The sequence below is a fragment of the Balaenoptera acutorostrata genome, chromosome 10 (assembly GCF_949987535.1).
Source record: "Balaenoptera acutorostrata chromosome 10, mBalAcu1.1, whole genome shotgun sequence".
In the NCBI taxonomy this organism is placed as follows: domain Eukaryota; kingdom Metazoa; phylum Chordata; class Mammalia; order Artiodactyla; family Balaenopteridae; genus Balaenoptera; species Balaenoptera acutorostrata.
In genome coordinates, this window is record NC_080073.1 from 84,442,397 (window position 1) to 84,467,961 (window position 25,565).

The 25,565-nt window shown below is 43.6% G+C and overlaps 1 protein-coding gene across 1 annotated transcript; it reads right to left on the bottom strand.

Moving 5' to 3' along the window:
* Positions 1–1,088: 1,088 nt before the first annotated feature.
* On the bottom strand, positions 1,089–14,033 carry TRIM40 (tripartite motif containing 40). Its single transcript, XM_007179095.3, has 5 exons — positions 13,689–14,033; positions 2,706–2,801; positions 1,839–2,063; positions 1,518–1,540; positions 1,089–1,335 (listed from the first exon to the last, which is right to left on the bottom strand). Exons 1-5 carry the CDS (start codon positions 14,031–14,033, stop codon positions 1,089–1,091), a joined length of 936 nt encoding a protein of 311 aa, XP_007179157.3.
* Positions 14,034–25,565: the final 11,532 nt, after the last annotated feature.

Sequence of the window (25,565 nt, forward strand, 5' to 3'; positions counted from 1 at the left end):
GAGAAAGCCCGCGTGCAACAACGAAGACCCAATGTAACCGTAAATAAATAAATAAATAAATTTATAAAAAAAGAAAAAAGAAGGGCCCTTATATGTTCTATTAATTTATTCACGCATCCACTTAATAAATTTCACTGGACACCAACTATGAGCCCGGCACTGTCCTAAACCCTGGGGACACAAAGACAGAGTACTCTCTTTACTCACCCAAAGAAGTGATGCACAAATAATTAATTTCCAAAGGTATTATTCATTGCTCCATAAAAATTACCACAAATTTAGTGTCTTAAAACAACACAGATTTATTATATCATAGTTTCTATGACATCTATTGCCTCACAGTTTCTGTGGGTCAGAAATTTGGGTTCTCTGCTTAGGGTCTCACAAGGCTGCAATCAAGATGTCAGTTGGACTGGGTTCTCCTCTTGAGGCTCGACTGGGGAAAAATCCATTTCCAAGTTCACTTAGGCAGTTGGCAGAATTAATTTGCTTGCAGCTGCAAGACTGAGGGCCTCTGCTTCTTGTTGGCTGAAGGCTGGAGGCTGCTCTCAGCTCCTAGAGGCTGCCTGCTGGCCTCAGGGCTACCCACGTCATCAATCCAGCAAGGGGAGTTTCAAGAGTGAGCGTGTTAGCAAGGAGGCATCCCATCCATGTAATACAGTCTGCGAAGGGACAGCCCATCCCCTGTGTCATATTCCATTGATTAGAAGCAAGTCACAGGTTCTGCTCACACTCAAAGAGAGGGGATCATACAAAGGCATGAACAGCACGAGGGGAGGATCATGGGAGGTCACTGTAGAGTCTGTCCACCACAAAAGTAATGTAAGCTCCAGGTGCGTTGTACAGACAACAGGTGTTACAGGAGCTCAGAAGGAATATTTCTGCCAACAGACGCGCCAGCTCCACAGGCAGAGGTGGCCTCACCACTGTGAACTCATGCCATCCAGGTACCTGGGTACTCCCATTTTAATGTGAGATTGTGAGAGATGGGTGCTACTGTCAGTTCACAGGCAAAACGGCGGTCTTGGATGCTGACTTCTGCAGTGGGAGCCTGGTTCAGGAAAGAGGCTGTGACTATTGTCCAGGTATCAGAGGGTCAGGCATCTGATCACAGCTGTGGCATGTTCAGGAGGTGGCAGGCCTGAGGGTGCACTGGGCAGACCTAGTGGGAGGTTGGACAGGTTGGGGGAAGGAGAGCCAGGAGGCTGAGGTGAGTCTGAGATGAGCTGGTCCAGGGATGAACTGGTCAGAACTGCTGAGGATGGCTGGTTAAGTGATTCATTGATCCTTTTCTCTAAGTTGGGATAAATAGCCTCTGACTGCTCTGGAGCACTCCTAGAAACAAAGAAATCCTTCAGTATATTCTGTTCAATCTTCCACTTTCCATGTAGCCTGAAGATGCAAGTTAATGGAGCAGTGGAGCTCCTTGACCATGAGAAAGCCCATACACACATCTATGTTTGTGTGGGTTTGTGCTGTGTAAGCACATGTGGGAAGGGAGATGGGACGGCTCATACCTGTTCAATAAGTCACTGGCATCCTGGGAGAGAGAAAGAGAGTGAGAGTCACAACCAGTTCTCAGGTTCCTGTCCCCTCCAATTCCCTCCCCAACCCACTAGTGGATGACACTCTGGGCTGTCACCTTGAGAACTGGAGAGGGTAGCACCCCTTCTGTGTGCCCGCCTCCGCTGCAGCAGCATTGTGCAGCCTTGGACAAGCCACCACCACGTGTCACAGAGAAGACTCTGCTTCTTACACCTCCCAGAGGGATGCTACAGGTAGGCTGCCCACTATTTGGGGAGAATCCCAGGCTTTGGGAGGCACCTCAGGGTATGCACCTTCAGCAGGCTGGCATCCAGTTTCTTAGCCATCCCCTCCAGTTCAGTGACCAGGCTGCTGAGTTGAATCATTGCCCTGGAGATGCCAGGGATTCTGGACACCTCTGCTGGCATGTCCTCCAGCTGGCCTGGCCGCTGCTGAGGGAGGGCATCCAGCTGTCTCCCGGCTTGGTGTTGACGCTCCAGTTCAGCCTCCAGCCTGTGGGTCCTACAGTCTGCCTGAAACTCCAGAAAAGGGGCTCCCTAAGGTTCAGTGTCAGATGACTCCCTCTGGACCTTCAGTCTCTGAATGTTCTGAGCGAGAATGCTGATTTCTCGGTCCTCCTCCCCTCATGGCGTTGCCTCTGCATGTCATGGGTATTACGGGGTAGCCGTGTTCTTCAAAAATGAAGGGACACCTCCCCCTCCCCCCCACCTCACACCCTTGTGAACATCCACAGATGCCATGTCTCACACACACACACACACACACACACACCCCACTCGGCTATATCCTTCCACTGACTTTTAACCCCCTTCAAATCATAGGGTGAGGAGAGACCCCACATCGAAGTGAGCAAGCAACAGAAAGGTAGATGGTCAGAGAGAGAAAGAGACGTGTGGTTTGTGGAGTAGTTTTCAGTTGATGGGCTGCTTGTCTCCTTTGATCTTCACCTAGAACCAGGTGGAGCAGGACTGGCTTTCACTTAACATATAAACCACATGAAGGTCAGAGGGCTTGACTTGCCCCAGGTCACTCAGCCAGCAAACCCCTAGGCCGAGCCCAGCACTTGTGTTTCCAGCCTCCAGGCCCTCCACCCACAGCAGGCTGCTCCAGACAGACAGATGATCAGACCAGAGTCCTTCCTGGGACTCTGCAAAGCCCACCTGCATAGCCTGCAGTCTCTCCTCCTCCTGAGCCCTGAGCCGCTGGAGTTCGCAGATGTCCTTTCTGAGCTTCCTGATCCTGCGGTTGAGTCGTTCCTAGAGAGACAGACACCCCTGCTGGTCAGACTGGGGGTGAGGGTGGTGCCCGTGGAACACATGGCGGGGAGGGGGTGTCCTGATCCCAGGATGAGGCTAAAGTAAAATTCTGCCTAAAAAGAGGCAGCCTTCTATGCATCATGCTTGGCGTAAGGAACACAAGCGTTTATTTAATGGATAATGATGGCAAAAAGCAATAGGTAATTTTTTAAAAAGCCTTAACTACATAAAAATAACAGATAGTAAGAGAACCTTTTCTACTTGACTTCAGGGTGTTTTTCTCCCGACATCTAAAAGTTATGTGCTGATCTCTGGCAACCCTCACTACTTCTCATCAACAAGTGAAGCCAATCTAGAGAGAACTGACTTACAGAGGAGATGAAAAACCTCTGGTACCACTCCCCTACCCTGGCTGGGATGGACAAGAACTCTCTATTAGAGCAAACCCACAGCCCAGGAAGGCATGGAACCTCTCTCTAAATCTTAAATCAGTGTCTGGATGGGTCACGGTGTCCTGGAATCTAAGGATATAATGAATCATTTCAGTTTCTAAAACATTTACTTTCAGATTTTGGGTAAACTATGTAGGAAGCAAATATAAACAAAGCTGATACTGATATCAACATAAGCCTTTAATGAATCAAAATGGAAGAAAGGTGCAGGGTGGGGGGTGTCAGCAAAAGAGTCTGAAAATGTTCTTCTTGTAACCCTTGTTACCTTAGTTACAAAATATATTTGCATACCAGATAAAAGGGTGTACAAAGCCATAGTAATAAAACAGTGTGGTACTGGGACAAGAAAAAATAGAAAATGGAAGAAGAGAGAGCTCAGGGACAGACCCATGTTTACAAAAGAATTTAAAAAGAAAAAAAAAGTAAAAAGAAACGAGTCACAGGTCTGAAATGTGCAATGTGGAGAATATAGTCAAAAACTGTGTAATATCTTTGTATAGTGACATATTGTAAGTAAACTTATCATGGTGATCATTTTGAAAGGTATAGAAATATTGAATCACTATGTTGTGTAAGAGGAACTCTCATAATATTGCAGGTCAATCATGCTTCCAAAACAAACAAACAAACAAAAATAGAAAAAGAGATCAGATTTGTGGTTACCAGAGGCAGGGAGTGGGAGGACGGGGAATTGGGTAAAGGCAGTCACAAGATACAAACTTCCAGTTATAAGATAAATAAGTACTAGGGATGTAATGTACAACATGATAAATGTAATTCCCACTGCTGTATGTTATATATGAAAGTTGGTAAGAGAGTAAATCTTGAGTTCTCATTACAATAAAAGTTTTTTTTTCTATTTGTTTAATTTCGTATCTATATGAGATAATGGGTGTTCATTAAACTTATTGTAATAATTGTTTCATTATGTATGTAAGTCAAATCATTATGCTGTACACCTTAAACTTACATACTACTGTATGTCAATTATAACTCAATAAAACTGGGAGAAAATAAGATAAAATAAAAATAAAAAGCAATACACAGATCAGTAAGAGAAGGGACAAAATCTGTAGGAGATGGTGTTGAGAAAACTGGCTTACAACAGCAGGGAAAAATAAAGCCAGATCCCTATCCAGAACCATATGTGAAGGCAGACTCTAGCTGGATTAAAGACAGTGTGAAAGGAAAACTATGAAGTTAATAGAAAATTATGTTAAAGAATAAATAAAATGTTAAAGAATAAACCTCCAAAAGCACAAACCATGAGAGAATGATTTAATTTGATTATCTCAAAATTAAATATTTCTGTTCAATGACAACTCTATGGACAAACCTAACAGAGAAATGACAGACTAAGAGATAATATCTGCAATGTCTAAAACCAACAAGAGACTTATATATAGAATATAAAAGGAAAGCCTAGGGAATTCCCCAGTGGTCCAGTCGTTAGGACTCAGCGTTTTCACTGCCATGGACCGTTTCAATCCCTGGTCGGGGAACTAAGATCTCTCAAGCCACAAGGCACAGCCTAAAGAAAGAAAGAAAGAAAGAAAGAAAGAAAGAAAGAAAGAAAGAAAGAAAGAAAGAAAAGGAAAGCCTAGACATCATTAAGAAGACAGGAACCCAAGAGAAAAATTTGCAGAGAATATGGACAATTAATTCACAGACGAGGGGATGCCCAAACTCACCTGTGATTAGAGAAAGGGAAATTAATACAAAGAAATATTATTTGACCCCCATCAGAGTAATAAAAATTAGACAACTGGATAACACCTGGGGGAGGTGGGATGTGTGTGGATATAAGGACCACACTGTGGGCTGGTGAGATATGCACTGGCACAGCCATTCTGGCAACGGTTCTGGCCACCTAGGTGTGCTTTCCTCTGTGATCCAGTCATCCTGTTTCTGAGTAAAAATCCCAGAGAATTCCTAGGTTCTAAGAGAATATGTACACTACAGCACTGGTTGTGGTAACAGAGAATTGGAATCACATAAAGTCCACTCCTGGGAAATGGATGGGTAAAATATGGCAGGTGCCCACTATGGAACACAGTGCATCTGTCAGAAACAATGGACTATGTGACCCACAAAACATGGACTGATCTCAAAAACATGGTAGAGTGAAAAGCAAGAAATAGAACGAAGCCCATCATATAATTTTGTTAATTCAATATACAAGCACACAGTGCAGCAATGTGTGTTTTACCAAACTGTCTACAAATAAAAATACAACAAACACTTTAAGTGGTTGTCCATGGAAGAGGGAGGAATGATGATTAAATGGAACAAACAAAACATGAACAGGATTTGTGGACTAAAGATAAGAGTGTGCTATTAACTGAAGAGTGTGTGTATCATTAAGTAAATCCTTCTCACCTCAGGTCAAAAAAAATTGGGGGGGGGTGGATTTTGTTGTTGTTGTTGGCTGTTTATGGGGAATATTTCTTCTTTTTGTCATTTTGCCTCATTTTCTCTTATAAACTCTTAAAATGTATTGCTTTTGGAAAAGAAGAGTCCCACATCACTGGAGATGTACAGGTAGAGGCTGGGGTTGGACGAGATGACTGTGAAAGTTCTTTCTGGCCCTGAGATTCAGAGGGTGAAACCAAGGTCAAGGGGCTGTGGGTGAGACTTCAGCGAGGACATTCAAGCAAACAAACAATAAACAGAGGAGACAATGATGTCACTAGGAAATTATTTAAAAATGTTTCATGTCACTGGTGTTACCTGCAGGCATTTCCCAGCAGACAAGCAATAAAACAGTCATAGAAGGAGGGGGAGGAAGTAAATGGGCGTCTTGGAGTTCACTCAGGGCCTCAATGGTGAAGGCGGAGGCTGGGGTGCGGTGGGGAATTGTCTGTGTGAGCACTGAAGTTCAAGTCTCAAAAAGCTCAAACAAGCAAGCAACCTTCACCTTGCTACCCCTTCCATCTACTCTGTTCTCACAACTACATTTCTTGAAGCAGTTGGTTCTTGTTGTCTTCACGTCCTCGTGGCCCCTTTGCTCCTCAGCATCTGCTTTTCCTTCTCATCATTCTTTTGGAACTGCTCTCTCCAAGGTCACAGTGATCTCCAGGAAAGAAACCCAGAAGTGCCTTCTTCTCAGGCCTTCTCTTCTTGGATGTGATTCTACCCACCCCACTCTCCCGACCTCCCACCCCCGTCCTTCCTTGACCTTCCTGAGGTTGTTTCTTTAACCCTCTTCTTTCTCTAAATGATGTCCTTAATTTCAGGCTTCAGATTTTATCATAATTCCCAAAAGCTCTTTGTCCTAACAGTCAATCCCATGTTTCCAGCTGAGACTTAAGTATCTCCTGCTGCCCTATTGACAGCTCAAACTCAGTTTGGAGTAATCAAACTTATCTTCCTCTTCCCCACCCTCTTCCACAATTCACTACTCTTGACCTCCATATTTCTGTCCTTGGACCCACCCTTCTGTCTCTCATCCAGCTTGAAACCTCAGTCATATTTTATTTTTTACCTGTGCTACTACTGTCTTCAAAAGGGTTTTTCATTATCAAAGATAAGCCCGAACTCCTTAACCCAATATCCAAGGCCCTCTGTAACCCAATTTACATTTCCTGTGTTACCTCTCTCTACTCCCTCCCTATTCTCCACACTAGCCAAACAGAGCTGCTTGTGGTTTCCTGGACACACCCCATGCAGACATGCCTCTTCATGGCTTTTCTTTTACTTCCTTCTACCAGGAATGCTATCTATTGCTGCCTGTCAAAGTCAGGCCTGTTCTTAAGATCCTGTTCAAAATGTCAGAGTCCTGTCTTCTGGAGTAGTTTAAAATTTAATGAAGAGCTTAAAGTCAACTACAAAGATTGTGTAAATGAAAAAAGGAAGCAAAGATAACAGCAATAAAGATAATGCATGAAAAAATGAAGATAATTCAGATCTATCATTTAAAATATTCAAAATGAGTAAGGTAAAGTCCCTCATTTTTCAAAAAATATTTATTCATCCATTTTTGCATTAAGGTAATATTTATGTAAATAAGATACTCATTAGAATTAGAAAGCAAAATTCTACAAACTTTTATCTTCCCAAAATATTCCTCAGGGGGGAAAAAAGACAAATTGAAATATAGGGAATAGTGCAAGACCTGTTTTGTCTTAATAAATATTTTTTAAAGTCTGTGATCCTATCAGATATCAGATAAAATGTGATTTCACAGTAAAAAAATTGACCAAAAAGGACATTATAAATAGTGAGGAAACATGAGAACATAGCAACATTTAAAATCCTTCTCAAATGGCTTACTAAGACTTCCCTGGTGGTGCAGTGATTAAGAATCCACCTGCCAATGCAGGGGACACAGGTACGATCCCTGGTGGGGGAAGATCCCACATGCCACGGAGCAACTAAGCCCATGCACCACAACTACTGAGCCTGCACTCTAGAGCCCGCGAGCCACAACTACTGAAGCCTGCGCCTAGAGCCTGTGCTCTGCAGCAAAGAGAAGCCACCACAATGAGAAGCCCGCGCACCACAACGAAGAGTAGCTCCCGCTCGCTGCAACTAGAGAAAGCCCACGCGCAACAATGAAGACCCAACGCAGCCAATAAATAAGTAAATAAATAAAATTAAAAAAAAAAGGCTTACAAAACGCATCAAAGAAAAAGTGGTTAACAGGCAAAAAGGTACCTTTCCCCTGATACAGTCACACACACACACAAAAAGACCAACTTTCAAAAAACATGCTCCTTACAGAACAAAAAGTGCCCCAAAGTATGGATAAGAATGATATCACCCATTATATTTTATGAGGAAAAATGGTGTTGATGACTAAACCTGACAATGTCCACATGATTGTGCATCTAGAAAATGTCAGGAAATTAAGTTAAAAGGTATATGAACTCAGCAAAGACTCTCATTTGAATCTACGAGTACCAATTGTCAAAAAAGCAACCCTTATAAAATATATAGCTACTCTCAATATAAGATTTAAATAAAGAAATGTAACATCTAATTCAGAAACATAAAGGAAAACGCTTGGTGATATATCCTGCTATTGGTCAAGAAGACCAAGTAGGCTCACAAAAGTCATAATTCTTAATGTAATCAACAAATTTAATGCAATGCCAATTAAAATTCCAGGGATTCTCCATAAATCTTAGAAACATTATATAAGAAAATCCTTCTGGAGACTTCCCCGGTGGTCCGGTGGTTAAGACTCCTCATCCCCAATGCAGGGGGCCTGGGTTCGATCCCTGGTCAGGGAACTAGATCCCGCATGCCGCAACTAAGAGCCTACATGCCGCAACTAAAGATCCCGCATGCCACAACAAAGATCCCGCATGCAGCAACAAAGATCCCACGTGCCACAAGTAATACCCAGCAGAGCCAAATAAATAAATTAAATTAAATTAAATTTAGAAAAAAGAAAATCCTTCTGAAAAGACAGTCAGCAAGACCATCAGGTTACAAAAAAATTATTATTTGACAAAGATGCTACTAAATTTAAAAATAAACCATAAAGCAATAAGTATCAAAACTATATAATAACTTTAGAACAACAAAAAAAATCAATGGACTAGAGTAAAAAAAAATGCCACTATTATAAGAATTTAATTTATGTCAAACCAGAAAGAACATATAGATGCGAAAAGGACTCACAGAAATGTTTGAGGGACAACTGTAAACCAGAATAAAGAAAAAATAACTTTACTGTTTGATAAAGGAGTCATCCTTCACACAGCACAGTATATTAAATTCCAGGGCTTCCCTGGTGGCGCAGTGGTTGAGAATCTGCCTGCCAATGCAGGGGACGCGGGTTCGAGCCCTGGTCTGGGAAGATCCCACATGCCGCGGAGCAACTGGGTCCGTGAGCCACGGCTGCTGAGCCTGTGCGTCTGGAGCTTGTGCTCCGCAACAAGAGAGGCCGCGACAGTGAGAGGCCCGCGCACCGCGATGAAGAGTGGCCCCCGCTTGCCACAACTAGAGAAAGCCCTCGCACAGAAACGAAGACCCAACACAGTCAAGAATAAATAAATAAATACATAAAAAATTAAAAAAAAAATTCCAAATAAGCCAGCAATTACTTAATCTTTAAAAATGACACAGACCTGGGCTTCCCTGGTGGCGCAGTGGTTGAGAGTCTGCCTGCCAATGCAGGGGACGCGGGTTCGAGCCCTGGTCTGGGAAGATCCCACATGCCGCGGAGCAACTGGGCCCGTGAGCCACAATTGCTGAGCCTGCGCGTCTGGAGCCTGTGCTCTGCAACAAGAGAGGCCGCGATAGTGAGAGGCCCGCGCACCGCGATGAAGAGTGGCTCCCACTTGCCACAACTAGAGAAAGCCCTCACACAGAAACGAAGACCCAACACAGCCATAAATAAATAAATAAATAAATAAATAAATTAAAAAAAAAAAAAAAGGCTGGTTAAGACCCCCAACCCTCCAACTGAGCATGCTCGGTGACCTTAAAAAAAAAAAAAAAAAATGACACAGACCTAATATCTATCTATCTATCACCACACTAGATAAATTTCTGAGTAAGACATGGAGATTTTATTTCTTAAATAGAATAGAACTGATTCAAGTACAAATTCTTAAAATTTTTGCCCCAAAAATGAAATAAAAAGAAAAGAAATATCAGAATAGGAAAAATGAAGGTTAAACATAATTAGTATAGCTTATTATCCAAAAGATAAACTACTCTGATGCACTCATGTAGAATTTATGACCTGATTCTAAGGGGAAATGTAGACAGTGAGTCTCCATGTGGAGAGAAACCTCACCACCAGCATTCATAACAAAGCAAAGTAAAACAACTTCAATCATTGTCACGCACTTAGAAAACCAGCAAAGCACATTGACAAAAGTGATTGACAACAGCATGAGTTGGGCAGTAAGGAAACAGATGTAAAAAAAGACATTGCAAATTTTTCAGTCTTCTGGAGTGCAGTCAGGCAATACATAATTCCTTTAAAAAGGACAAAATTTACAATATTTACAATTTAAAATATTTAATTTACAAAATTTAATTCAAAGGAATAGAGACATGGTGAGAAATCATAAGAAATCTTTATTTCAGAACTATGCTGTCAACATCTACAAACACACTCAGGGTCTCCCATTGTAATCAGTCCTTTGAAAATACCTTCAACTCCCCAGACTTTGGCTGTCCTCAGGCAGCCTCATGAAACTCACTAAATCCCTAGTTTCAAAACTCAAACTGGTGCTCTATGCTGCCTGCCAATTCCACTCAGTTTCACTCATAGGTTCACTTTTCCAAACTCTACCGCAGCTTCTCCTCTCTTTTCAAACCTTTCACACTTCCACCTCTACCGACACTGCTGATGTTCTTCCCTCACATATTATTGAGGAAATACACCTGAACACTTGGGTTCTCTCCCAAATTGCAAGACTCCCTCCCCTTGCAGAGGCTTTCTTATGTTCCCCAGTGTTACAGTGGAAGAAGTGTGCTTCCTCCCAGCCCAGCATCCACTTCTCTGCTGCCCATCTTACTGGATGGCTCAGCATCATTCAATGCACTCCACCATTGCTTCTTCTTCTTTTTTTTTTTTTATATTTATTTATTTGGCTGCGTTGGGTCTTAGTTGCGGCATGCGGGATCTTCCTTGCGACATGTAGTGTCTTTCGTTGCAGTGGGCTCAGTAATTGCAGCTCATGGGCTTAGTTGTCCCTCAGCATGTGGGATCTTAGTTCCCTGACCAGGGATCGAACCCTCGTCCCTTGCATTGGAAGGCGGATTCTTAACCACTGCACCACCAGGGAAGTCCCTCTACTGTCACTTCTTAACAGATTCTTCTCTCTTAGCATCTGGAACACCACTCCCCTTGCTTTTCTCCTGCCTTGCTAGTGGCTTGCTTTAAGTCTCCTTTGCTGGGTCCCCCTCCACCTTACATCTAAATGATGGCCTTTCTAAGGACCTTGCCCTGGAACTGCTTTTCTCTCTAGACTCTCTCCTGAGGATATTGCATCAATTCCCTTGGATTTAAATATTATCTTTATTCTGATGGAACCCTGTCCTACATTCTGGGAATCCTAACCCCGACTCTCTTTGGAGATCCAGATTTCAAAGCCAGCCACTTAACTAAGATCCTACTTTGATGTGTCTCAACTTGGACTTGACTTGTCCTAAATGAAACTTGATGTTTCATTCAAACCTGTTCTCCCCAGTCCTTATTGTTCCGTCATTCATCCAGTTTCTCAAATCAGAAACTCATGAAGTCATCTTTGATTCCCTTCATTCCCTCACCCCACTTTAATCTGTCAGTAAATGCTGGCAATTCACACTCTAATTATAAACTCTTCAAATATAACAAGGCTTTTCCAGATCTGGGGCTCCCAAATCTGTGCTTCCCTTCTGCCCAGACTTTACATTGGCCACCTTCTCTTTTTCCTGATCTCAGCACCGGTGCCACCTCCTCCATGAGGCCCTCACCGACCACGTGGGTCACCCGTTACTCTCCATCTCAGACTCTTGTTTGTTTTCTTCTTAGCTCATACGAGACTTGTAGTTTGTTTGATTTCTTGTCTGTCTTTCTTATTAAACTGCAAAGTCCCTGGCAGGAGGGATGGCATCTGAGTTGTTCATCATTGTATTCCTAGCATGTATAGTAGTTCCTAATACACTACAGGAACTTAAGTCTTTCTTAAATGAACAAATATTGTTATTTATTTATTTTAGTTTTCCTGTCATAATTTAAAGGTAAACTTGAGGACAAAGATTATGAATCATATTTATACTTCTTACAATGCCTAGCATGACATCCTATACAAAGCACAGACCTGAATAAATCATTGAGTGAGTGAATAGATTTTTCCATCTATTCACTGGCCCATCAGCAGGTGGGAGAGCTCTCCCTGCCCTCCTGTGGTACCCTGCACTTAGAGGGGATGATGTTAGAACCAGAGAACTTTGCCTCTTTGGCTTTCTGAGTTATTTCTCTACCTTCCCATAGTCACCCTCAATCTGGACTCCCCAGTTTCTCATCCTGTATTATAACATGTTCAAAAAGTCAAGTATCTAAAAGAAGACTTGGAAATTCATCCTTCATTATTGGATAGAAAGACACCATGGTGAAAATATGTCAATTGTCAATCCAATCAAATACTAACTTAACTGGGGATGGGGGTAGAGGATAGTTGGGAAAAAAATGCTAAAGCTAACTGGCAATATAAATATATCTGAGTATCCACCAAAATTCTGAAAAATAAGAATATTGTGAGGGTTCTAAGAGCTACCTGACATTAAAACACATTGCAAAGGTACAGTGCTTAAAATGGTTTGACACACAAGCAGGAATGGATAGAAGAATAGAACGGAATGGAGAGTCAAGAAAATGTGCAAGTCTATACGTACCCATGGCAGAATAAGAAGTCGGCATTCAAATCAGTGGGGGAACTATGGATTATTCAGTAAATAATGATAGGAAAAATTGATCAAAACTTGGAAGTTAGGTTATTCTTTCACTAAAATACAGCTTGGATATTCTAAGTCCTCCAAAATATATGTTGAAGGATACTCATTACAACATCCCATGAGACCTCAAAACAAAACAATAACCTGGAAATAGCTCAATATCTGCCAATTTATAGTACATTCATAGAATTGAATACCATGCAGTTGTTGAAAAGAATTCATAAGATCTAGATGTACTTATGGGAAAATGGGATAATGCCCAAGATGTATTTTTAGATGATAAAAACGGGTTACAGAAAAATATATAGAGAATCCGTGTGTGTGTGTGTGTATGTGTTTTATAGACTGCATTCATACACACACACACAATTTTCTGGAAGAATGATACACAAAAATCTAACAGTGGTTACCTCTGGGGACTGAGAATGGGGGAAAGCAGGAAGAAAGATTTTTAGTTTTGACTTTAGACCTTACAGTGTTGTCTGAATGTACCAGTTTTATGATTAAAAAAATTTAAAAATAGGATAAAAATAATCACTATAGAAAGGAAGGAAAGAAAAGATGAAGAAGGAAGAGAGAGAGAGAGAATCATGTACTAATTTCCAGGTTTCAATGTATTTCCAGGTTAATCATTAGGATATGTAAAACCTGATTACATTTCTAGCCAATTTTCTAGTACTATCAAACAGGGGAACCATACAGTCTTAGTACTAAAAGAATTTTGCACTATTTAGTCCAACTCCTTCATGCTACAGATGAGCAAACTGCGAGGAGCTCATGCTTCCTGGGAATCTGACATCATGTGACCGTATCTCCTCTTAGACTCCTATTAATGCATTGAAATTTTAACATTAGTAGCAAGATAAACACAGAAAAGTGAAGACAAGGGTCCAAAACAGGTTAAAGCAGAAGAAACAAAGAAAAGTGTCAGTCACCGAGCCTCTATGATACACCAGGCATAAAGGACAGGGAGTAGGAAGGAGTAACTCAGGGAGGTGGTGGCAGAGGGATGGCTATGATGACCCCACCTTACCTTGTAGTGGCTGATGGCGTTTTCAATGGCCAGTTCACAGTGACACTTGTGTTCAGGGGACACCCGGCATTCCACACACAGAAGACGTCTGCTCTCCTCACAGAACCAGCACACCTTCTTCTGGTGGCTGTCACAGGTATAGCCGGCCCCCAGGACCCCCTCGGAGCAGGGCTTCCGGCAGAGGGGGCAGCTGAGGACCCCGGAGGCTGAGGCCTTCTCCAGGTGCTGGGCCAGGCACACTCGACAGAATAGGTGTCTGCAGTCAGTGCGCACTGCCTCCTTCAGGCACTCCTGGCAGATGGGGCAGATGCCCTCTTCCCGGCTGTCCTCCTGCAGAGGGAGCATGGCCTCCACCTCACACTGTCAGCCTCCCATCTATAGGGCCTCCTTCCCTACTGGAGCTTTGGACAGCCTGCCACCCTAGACAGTCCAGGTAAGATGGCCCAGCTGGAAGGAGGCGGCCCTGGAGCAGCTCAGAGGACCTGATTCAGCCCCCCAACTGCAGGCAGCCGCCTGCTCTCCATCAACAGAGTTGTAGCCCGGACAACGGAAACCACAATTCTGCAACAAGTTTCAGAAATAAATCATCAACTTTGACACACACCCTCTGGTTTCCTTGTCTTTACTAAACTTGAAATCACTCCTCTTCACACATCTGGAGGAAGCAGGTGATTCAAAGACCAGTTTTCCTCTTCAGAGCTTTCTGTGCATATTTTTACAGCTCAAAGTTAAAAGGCCAGAGTATCTTGGTCAGAAGCCAGAGATTCATAAACTTAAAAGTTGAAAGTGTTCTCTGATTTGCCCTCAGTTGAGAGAAGCTGGCAGGAGTTTATCAAGTACCACACTGTGATACTTGCAGGCTCGTGGTCACATTGTAAGAATGTGGCTACTGCTGTCAATTACTACCCAACTATTTGCATCAGCATCTCTGTCAGCTGTTCATTCTCCCAACCAGCATCCCTCTCAGGGTTATACAGATTCTGCAATGAAAGGGAAAGAGAAGGAGAACAGGACATAGAGCAGTTTGGAGAACTTTTCCCTTCCTTTCAAGCCATCGCCAAAGAAGACCCAAAGAAGAAAGTACTCCCCTGCCCCACTTCACTTAAACACTGCATTCAACACTCACTCCCTCATCCCTAAGCCTCTTGCCTAGTCCTCCTCCAGAAAAGCTCCCCTGGTATCCTACCTCAATTTCTCCTTCCACGACATCAGGTCATGGTCTCATGCTCCAGATCTGGAGAGATGGCCAGCAGGTGAATGGTTTTTAGACTGTGCCAATTATATATGCTCACGCGTTAGTAAAATGGGGGAGAGGTGACAAGGCCCATCTTCCCATGCCTGCGTGACTGATCTAGGGGAGGTGGAAGGTGAGATGGACCTTGGCTGGTGAAAGGTGTGGCTTGTTTGCACATGGGGAGGAGGAAAGTCTTGGTGCCTCTGATGTAAATATGACATGAAGTGAGAGTCAACGCACAGAATGAAGACCTCCCAGAGCCTCCGCTTAGGTACCTCGGGATCCAGGCATCAGAGAACCACGGCATCTGCTCAGGATACCAGAATACCAAGTGCCCACCCACTGTCTTCCAATTTCCCTCCAGTCAGGCAGGTTTCAGCACTGACACTGGGGTCCCACAGGGGATAACACTAATGAGAATTGCCAGTTGAGGCTTTATTAAAAGGTCCAACATTCTTGTTCAAATCTCACTCCATACTATCCTTCCTTAATCCCACTTGACCACTGTCTGCTGTAGGGTTTCTATTAAAAAGTCACTTTCCCCATAGTCATAGTTCCTTGGCCTTTTTATCAAAGGGGATGGCTCCCTCGAATCTCAGGGTCACGGGTGGGGTGAGCATCTTCCTCACTCCATACACCACCTCCCAAGCGTGAGGTCCCCAGAGCCAGATAAAAGCACCTATGTGTGGAGCTCTGGTCGTCCACGCTCTCCCTCTGCCTTGCTGTCCTCCACAGAGCCAATTCCCTTGATTCGTTGAGGATGAGCCATGAGCCTTGTGAGCCACCCCATGTCCTGCCATCATCCTGGGTGATTTCAAGGACGATGTAGATGACCATCAACACTGAGGCCTTTCAGCTCATTGACATGCTCACATCCAGTGACCTTTACTTTTGCCGCCCACTCTAGTGACCATTCTCTGGTCCTTGTCAGAACAGACTTCACTACCTGAAATCACAAATCTAGGCATAGGACTCATCTTACATCTCTCTCCCTAAGCTTATTGCTAACACATCTGTTCATCAATGTCTAATCCTTGATCCCTCCACATTCTTCATTTGTCACATCTCATGAGATAATATGAGAAACAAAAATGAGGAGAGATTAAGTAACCTGCCCAAAGCCACAGAGGGGTAAACAGAGTTGGGATTCAGATCTGGATCTCTGTCATTTTAGCCCACATGCCTCATCACCACAAAATGTCATCTTTTCACACCTTTCCTTGCCCTTAGAAGGAGTTAAGTAAAGCCTTAATAAATGGAAAGGTGAATTTTCAGGTAGATTGATAACTGGATTCTGGATAGACAGATGAAGAAATTTAGAGTACTGACCATATGGTAATTTCTTTTGTAGTTATTTAGGTACTTTTCTTGATTTTCCTACTGGCTTATTGAGCAAGTTGAAGGCAAGGACCCACTGTACTTAACACCAATTTAAGAATGATTCAAATATAAGGACTTCCCTGGCGATCCGGTGGTTAGGAGTCTGTGCTTTCACTGCCGAGGGCCCCGGATTCAACCCCTGGTTGGGGAACTAAGATCCCACAAACTGTGCAGCACGGCCAAGAAAACAAAACAAAACAAAACAAAACAAAACAAAACAAAAAAGAATGATTCAAATATAGAAATCATACAAGGATAGACAGATAAATTCAATCATATTTTAAAAGATCTGCACGGGGGAAAAATCTACAAAAACAATGTCAAGAGACAAATGACCAAATGAAACCGTAAAAAGAAAACATATTAACAGCTACCATCAAAATCAAAGGGCTAAAAAAAAAAAAAAAGAAAGAAAATCAAAGGGCTAATTCCCCTAATGCATAGAGAACTCTTACAAAAGAAAAAAAATTAACTACCAAGGATGAAACTGGACAGAGGAAATGAACAGACACTTCATAGGAAGTCTCTAAAACATATGAAAAGATGCTCAGTCTCTCTCACATGAAGAAAACACACATTAAAATGCATTAAAATTAGATGTCTGGATGTCTGGAGAACTGGGGTTGGAGGTTCCCATTGTACCTTTTAAATTTAGAACCAAGTAAGGGTATCATCTATTTAAACAATTAGTTACATTTAAAGAAGAAGAATAATCAGTGGTTAGAATGAAAGGAATTCTGAACTACCCAAAAGATCTGGATTATGGTCCTAATTCTGAGATTTGGAGCTTCATGTTCTGAGACAACCATGACCACAGCCTCCTTGCCAGGAAAGTGGATCAAATGTCACAGCTGGGAATGGAGGTTCTTTATAAATTACAAACCAATGCACAATTGTTAGGGGTTATTATTATTCCCCTGCCTCACAACCTATTCAGCATAGCTCCTTGCATATAGCAGGCCATCGATAGTTTTTGAATGAGTGATTTTACCTAATTTTGCCTACTTCAAAATATTGGAGCCAGGGGTCTGGTGATTTGCATCTTTTCCCTCTCCTTCATCACTTCTTTCCTGGCTCTGCTCGACACTTTCCAGCAGAGAAGCCCTCCTACCTCTTCTTGCAGCTGCTCTGAATTCTCACATCAGTTTAAGCCCAGCTCAACGTCCCAGTTTCCTGCATGAAACCTTCCTAACTACTCAGTCGTCATCCTTCCAGGGCCTCCACTTACAGTGGGCAGGTTGTTCACTGTTACAAGAGCAGCCAGGAGAGAGGATGAGTCCGGACCAGGACCCAGCCCACAGTCTATACTTACCAAGCCATGGGCCTCTGCAACCAAGAGCATGATTGGCCCTGAGGAAGGGGAGGGGCTTATTCTAATTTGCACAAAGGTGTCAGAGGGACTTGCAGGTCTATATACCTCTCTCCCTTTTATGAACCACCTCCTAATTTATTACCATTACATATTTTGCCAACTTCCCTGACTTTGGCTCATGCTTAGCTCCGTGAGGGATGGGACTATATCTTCCCATCTTTGCTTACCCTCTGATGCCTTGCCCAGTGCTGGGCATCTTAAGCCACTCTTTCAAGTCTCCAACTAAATCCTAGTGATGCTTTCTCAGCCCACATCCAAACTGATGACTCTGAAACATGAGATCATCAGCAGTCCCTTCCTTGAAATTCTCATCTCTGCTGGCTCTTGGCTTCCCTATCACCGCTCTTACCATTCATTACAGGAGATCCGCTCCCTCCTAGCACAATGAGGTGGAGCTACATGGACTTTGAAGGTGGATGGGCCAGATTCAGATCTCCACTCCGCCACTTTGCAGCTGTTAACCTTAAGCAGGTCCTGTAACCTCCCTGAGCCCCAGGACCATCCAGATCCTTATCTATGGTCTTGATGTATTTACCAAGTTTAAATTCCTGTGCATCCTTGAATGTCTCATCACCACCTCAGCTTCAATTCTAAATTATTCTTACCTGGATTATTTGCAACCTTACCCAGAACGGGCAATAAAAAGCGTCCTTCAGCTGTGTGTTTGGCAGCTCTCAGTGGGCAGTAGGTGGCGTTGTCTCCCAAGACAGGACCTTATTTTCACCTCTCTGGGAGGGAGAATGACTCAGGGCACTGGGACATTCCATTAGAAAATGATAGTTTCAAATCTGGCCTTGTAATTCCTCAGAGCAAGGAATACCTGGCGGTGGAAAGTTAGCTCTGAAATATGCAGATCCAGGAGGAGGGAGGGAGGAAGGAGAAGGGGCCTTCAAACTATGTAAGAGGAAGAGGGGTATAGCCCAGGAGAGACAACCTGCAGAGCAGCAGAAGGCAGGGACCAAGGAAGAAAGTTCACCAGTGAAAGATGTCCTGTGGCAGAAATAGCCAAGAATTTTAAAACGCAGAATGTAATATTGAACCTTTATCTGCTCCACGATTATGAAAAAAGGAGGTAGGGGTGGGGGGAACAGGAGCTCAAGATTTGAAACTCAGGAGAAATGGAGAATTCAGCAGAGGCCTTAGGAGCTGCTAGTGAAAGTAACACATTCTTGGTGGGACCTCCTGGATTCTACCCAATGGCATGGAGGAAAGTACAGCCTGAAATGTACTGAGGCTATTAGTCATTCACCAGGTTGATAGAGTCCTTATCTTGAGTTCTACAGAACAGCTTCTCCTGAGAAGCACAGCCAAATGGACCTGTATGGATGTTTTGGTTGTAGAGGTTGCAGAAAGGGCTGAATCCACCCTGAGTGGAAAGTGTACAAGTGGCTGACTTACCATCAGTACTTGGTTGGACACACCTATTTTCAACAAAAGGATGGAACTATACAATTAGCAAAATAGGGGAATTTATGAAATTCCAAGCTCACTGAGGCAGGGAGAAGAATGAAAAGGAGCTAGCAAGAGCAGAGCGTGACGTTAGGTGAGGTGGAGAGTGAGGGGCAGACAGAAGCGAGACCCCAGCAGAGAGAAGACTTCAGAGACAATCTTGCTGCAGTAGCAGGATACACAGAGGAAGATCGACCCTGAAGCTCCTCACTTGTTCTGGCCCTTTCTCATACCCTGGGATAGGCCCCTAGCTATGTGTTTACCATGGCCATGCTCTTCTGTAAAATTGCAAAAGTAATATATTTTAACCATAGGTAAGATTTCTGTCTCTTTCCACTCCAACTTTCCTCTGTCACATCTTCCTTGTACCAAGTGACTTTTGGGGGTGAGATCTAGCTAAGCAGAAATTAAGCTGGGCTTCCATTGTTTGGGTTTACTAAGATTTCATAAGTTATTGCTTAATAAGTTCATAAGTTATTGCTGGGGTATTTCCGTGTAGAAGTGGCTTCCAGGAACACTTCTACCACCCACTGAGACAACCTACCTGACATCAGAGACTAAAGTGCAGGAGTCAGAGGATGAGTCATGAAAAGAATGTGTCCTGTGACATGAGGTACCAGACGTCTGTGGACAGTGGAGCCAATAAATCCCTTCAACCCACAGATGTAGATAATTGTTAAGTGTAGAATTTAGTCTCATCAAGGTCTAGTCAAAATGGAAGTTCCTCTCATCAGGAATATATTTAACTATGTAACATATACAAATATGTATACATGACAAAATAAAATTATTTTTAAACATATTTCTACATGAAATCAATCGAGGTTATTCTGACATCAAAAAGTGAATTGGAGGAAAAAAATTTCAGATCAAATCAAAATCAATAATTGAGGGGAAGAGATAAATTTTAAATAGAAGTAAAGAATAGACTCCTAGGGCTTCCCTGGTGGCGCAGTGGTTGAGAATCTGCCTGCCAATGCAGGGGACACGGGTTCGAGCCCTGGTCTGGGAAGATCCCACATGCCGCGGAGCAACTGGGCCCGTGAGCCACAGCTGCTGAGCCTGCGCGTCTGGAGCCTGTGCTCCGCAACAAGAGAGGGCCGCGACAGTGAGAGGCCCGCGCACCGCGATGAAGAGTGGCCCCCACTTGCCACAACTAGAGAAAGCCCTCGCACAGAAACGAAGACCCAACACAGCTAAAATAAATAAATAAATAAATTAAAAAAAAAAAAAAAAGAATAGACTCCTAGATTTTTTGATAATCAATTGGCAAAGAATAAACCTATAAACACATTACATTAAAAAAAATTCCTGTTGATTTGGTGTGAAATATCAGCACCTACAAAGATAATCTAGAACTCATAATACCCTATTATAACAAGGAATTAGCAATAAACAGATCAATGACCTTTAGCAATTTAAAGAGTTATTTAAGATTATTCAGTGCCCAAGACAATTTGAAATGTCCTGAAATCTTAGAGCTCACAGAAGAAACTCTTAACAGAAGTTTCCCCAAAGTTAACGAACTAAAAATTGGTACATTATTACCAATAATGATTGTGAAACTGAAATAAACGCTTCTAAACTTTCAATTAAAAAAAATTAACCACGCTAGAGGAAATACCAAATGAGTCATTCTCCCCAGAGAAAATTTATTACAAAATTGTTGTCAAATGAAGAGGGAGACAAAAAACATAAAGCTAAAAGCATAGGGAAAATAGAATGGGCAGTCAAGCAGTTAATTTAAAATATTTTACTGGAGTTTTTGATGTTTATTTGTCAGCTTTTTAAAATTTGTAATTTGCCGTCCTTGCTTTTCTCTTTCTAAGTAAATATTCACTTTGGTTCCTTATTTTATATTTCATTTTTGTGTCCTTTTTCTTAAGAGGGCCCAACAATGTGTGAGCTTCAGGCCCCACAAACCTAAACCTCCCCCCCCCGCCCCCCCACCCCGCCATGAGCGTTTGGGGGCACTGACAGTGCGGTGCAGGTGGGCGCCGCTTTCCATCAGGAAGCCCTAAAGGGGAGATGAACAGGAAAGAGGTTGCTTGGGAGCGCTGGCTGGCGAGGCTCAGCGGATGGAGTGACAGGTGAGGGGCAGAGTCCCCGCCCTGGCGAGTGTGCCCGATGGCCACTGCACTCAGAAGTCCCCGCTGAAAGTTTATAACCGTCCGGGGGGCTGCGGCTCCGCGTACTCAGGCTGTTTTCGGTTCTTAACTTTGCAGCGGCTCCAGAATTCCAGAGGCAAGGCTTGCACCTTGTACAAAGTTTGCAGAAAACCTTCACCAACAAGCATCTGAGCCCTCAGTTGTTTCCAGCCCCATCTCCCCAACTTTTTTTTGTGGCTTTCCTGGTAGAATATGTGCTTTGGGATTAAAAAAAAAAAAAAAAAAGAAAATCCACCTCAACTGGGGCAATATAATCAGGACACCCCCAGATCGGTTGCTTTAAGCGCTGTCACTCATTCCGGCCTGGGGGCGCGCGCCGGCTCGTTCCCGAGCGCGCTCACTCAGTGATCCTCGCCCCAACCACCCTAATGTTTCCCAGCGGCCACCCGAGCCGCCCACTCGGCACTCCCGGTCCAGCCCCCGTCGGGGGAGGCGGCCCGTCAGCCTCTCCCACACGAAGCGGATGACCGCAGCTGAGCCCGCAGCCAGCGCCCAACTGCCTCCTTCCCATCACCAGCCGGTGGTCTGAGTCTCCGCGCCGCCTCCTCCTGGCCCTTCCTGACCTTGCGCACTTCAGGGTACCGGCGGGGGCACCCCACTTCTGTGCTGCCGCGCCTCCGACCTCTTGCCGAGTAGCCATCTCTATTCTGCAGGTGGGAGAAACCGAAGCCCGGAGCACTGAAAGGCGGGTCCCAAAGACCCCTGAGAGCGGGTCACCAAAAGCAAGTACTGTAAGTGACTCTGGGAAGATTAACACTTGATTTCCTACAACTGAGGCAGCCTCAGAAAACCAGCCTCGGAACTTTTTCCCTACGGGACCCTCAGTCCTTCAAGTCACCCCTATACCGACCCATTTAGCAAGAACTCTAGGAGCAGCTCACCCCAAACCAATGGAATGAAAAAGCTTTGTTTAGAAGTGAGGCCCTGTGGAAATCTCAGCTGGCTTACAGGCTTTTAATGCATCATTAGCACCTCGGAGTGTGCCATGTTTTCTGTTTGGCTCCTCTTTCTGCCTCTAGAGCTGGCTGCAGCTCCAATCTCCTTGTCACATCCTGGTCTGCAAGCTGAGACCTATCAGGGACCCTTATGCCACAGGGCAACTCCTTATGCTGGTGTTGCACTGAAGCTAGAATTCTCACAGCCACCCTGTGAGTGCCTGCATTTTCGAGGCACCAACCTGAATATGTGCACAAACAGGCCTGGTAAGGAGGACTGCTGTGACTGCAGCTCTTCTGGAACATTAGTGTGTAGGATGCAAGATTCTATTTCAGCTCTATCTGGGGGTAAAGGGGCAATGCGTGTGTGTGTGTGTGTGTGTGTGCGCTAGTGCGCGCATGCACAGCACACCAAAGAAAAGTCCATATAGATTTTACTACTAAAGGGAATAGAAGAGAAGAGGAAAATACATTTTCTGAAAGCTAACATCCAGAGAAGAGCAAAGCACTGAAAAAACTGAGGCCTGGATCAGAAGGGTTTCTGCTCTCATTAGTGGACTGAGTAATTCAGACTTCTCCCATGCGAAGACAACTTAAAAAGCTGGATAAAATATTTTTAAGGTATCTTAAAAATTCAAAGGGCCAGTGAAGAATTGTTGGGCCAAAGTTTGGGAAAGGAAAGGAATCTGTAGAGGCGAGCCTAGAACTTGGGGTTGCCTCTGTCTGGGGACATTCATTGATCCTGCAGGTTGCTGAGATTCCAAACTGCTTTTCTGGCAGCCTTTAAAGGCTTAAGGAACTAGAAATAGAGTCCCAAGCCCCCAAAATATCAAGTGTTGAACTTGTTTAAGGTGACTCTAGACTGCAATGACAAAAAAGAAAATCCTTATGGGAAGAAGCTAACATAATCCTAGGCTTTGAAATATTTCTGCAAATACTTCTTCAGATATATCTAGCACACAAGTGAAAATAACCAGGCACCAGAGAGACAAGAAACCACCAGTAAGAAAAGCAGAAACAACAAACAGAATCAGACTCAAGAAACTTCAGGCACTGCCATTATTGACACAGACTGTACAACGACTTTGTATGTGCTATGTTCAAGGAGATACAAGCCAAACTTGAAAGATCTGGCAGAGAACCAGGAATTATAAAAAGTGGCATAGCAGAAAAAAACAAACAAAACTTTTAGCCTGAGTCAGTCATGGGCACTAAAGTTATAAAGTTGTGGAAACTTAAGTGGGGTAGTCTTTTTCTTTCTTTTATAAATTTATTTATTTTTATTTTTGGCTGCGTTGGGTCTTCGTGCGGGCTTTCTCTAGCTGCGACGAGCTGGGGCTACTCTTCGTTGCGGTGCACGGGCTTCTCATTGCGGTGGCTTCTCTTGTTGCGGAGCATGGGCTCTAGGAGCGCGGGCTTCAGTAGTTGTGGCACATGGACTTAGTTGCTCCGTGGCATGTGGGATCTTCCCAGACCAGGGCTCGAACCCGTGTCGCCTGCATTGGCAGGCAGATTCTTAACCACTGCGCCACCAGGGAAGTCCTCCAGTGGAGTAGTCTTGCTGGTCCACCTGTGAACCCTGGAAGAAAGAAAGATCACAGAGATTTGGAGAGAGTAGCTTCATATTTCCAGTTCAGCTTTTGATATCACAGAATGACATAACCAAAAATATAAATAAAGCATGTAATTTAAACTATGGAATTTAATTTTTAAGGGTTGTACATTCACCTGGTTCAAAGAGTAATATATAAAAAGATGTACGTCAGGAAGACTTGCAACCGCCCTGCACCTATTCACCTCATCTGCCACTACCCACTCCCCACCCCTGCCCCACAGGTGAACACTTTTATTAGTTTCCCGTGTATCCTTTCAATGTTTACGTAGGTAGAAGTAAATACAAGTATATATTTATACTATATATATATTTGTAGTTCTCCCTTTTTTAAGGCAAAATTTTGCATGTTAAATAATGTTCTTTTTCACTTAACAATACAGCCTAAATATTTTTGTCATGTCAATACACAGAGCCCCTATAAATTGGCTCAGTTTAATATGATGCAACAAAATTAGTTACTTTGCACCAGGTACTCTGTTAAGTGCTGAGGGGATCAAGATGGAAAAACATGGCCATGGGTAAGAAGCTTTATTTCCACAGTCTTAAGGGGAAATTTTTTTCTAAAGTCTGGATTTGGGAGGGATTTTCTGGAATTTGGCCTGGGTGTTCATCCAGCTGCTTCCCCATCTGTCTGTGATGAGGACTCACTGGAATAGCTGGTGAGTATCAGACGCTTTGTGTACTGGAGATGCTGGAGATTAGCCCAGGAGTTTCTGGCAGGCTGGGCCCCGCAGCTCTTCCGAGCCGAGTCTGGGCCAGAGCATGTTGCTGTCTTGCAGGAGAGGGAAGAGTATCAGCCTTCCGCCTGCAGACTTAGCAGAAACGCGGAGTTGACCATGACTCTGACTCAGATCAGCTTTAAGGTGCTCTCAGATCCCCATGGAGCTAATGAATGGGGTAGGGGACAGTTTGAAGCAAAGGGTAGGTCAGACAAATGGAGATGCGTGCTTGTTTGGAACAAAAGCCGTCCATTTTAAAAGCCTCCTTAAATTATTCAACATCTAAAAGCATTAAAATGTAAATTTTTTTTTAACACTCTTGGGTTAAAAAAAGTTGCTAAGGACATTGTACCTGAATTAAAATAGCAAAGACTGGAACAAATGTCCTTTAAACTAAACTAGTTTCTTTTGCAGGGAGATCTTGAGAGCCTTTTGGACATTCATCTATTTACCTGACTCCAGGGTCAGGGCCCTCTGATCAAAGGTGTATTCTTTACCAACAGGGGAGTCACAAGTCAAGGTAAAGGAAAAGCCCCTCACTATGCCCCACCTCGGCCCCGTGTATACCTTAGGTAGGAGCTGACCGGCAGGCGTGCCTTTCCATCCCACCCACCCTCTCTCCTCCTCCCCACCCTCGGGCTGAACTGGAAAGGTCTGGGAAGATGGAAAAGAGATTATTCCAGCAGACAGATCATTTGTAGCATTGCCAGATAAAATAACAGGATGCTCAGTTAAACTTGAATTTCAGATAGTTTCATATAAGTATGTCCCAAATACTGCATTATTCATTGTTTATCTGAAATTCAGATTTAACTGGGTGTCCTGTACTTTTATTTGCTAAATCTGGCAACCCTACTTGGCACGTATGGTCACAGAGTATCAGTCTGACTGGAAAAGACAGTTTGTTTTGAGGAGAAACTAAAGATAAGCTTAGATGGAAGGGAGGAAGCCTTTAAATATCAGCAGCAGTTTAGACTTTGTCCTGTAGAAAATGGGGCTGACTGA

Coding starts and splice junctions, on each gene's coding strand:
- TRIM40 (XM_007179095.3), bottom strand. CDS start 14,033: ATGCTCCCTCTGCAGGAGGACAGCCGGGAAGAGGGCATCTGCCCCATC. Junction 2,064..2,705: donor AGAGACTGCAGGCTATGCAG/GTGGGCTTTGCA, acceptor CCTTTTCTGGAG/TTTCAGGCAGACTGTAGGAC. Junction 1,541..1,838: donor TGGATGCCAGCCTGCTGAAG/GTGCATACCCTG, acceptor TCTCTCTCCCAG/GATGCCAGTGACTTATTGAA.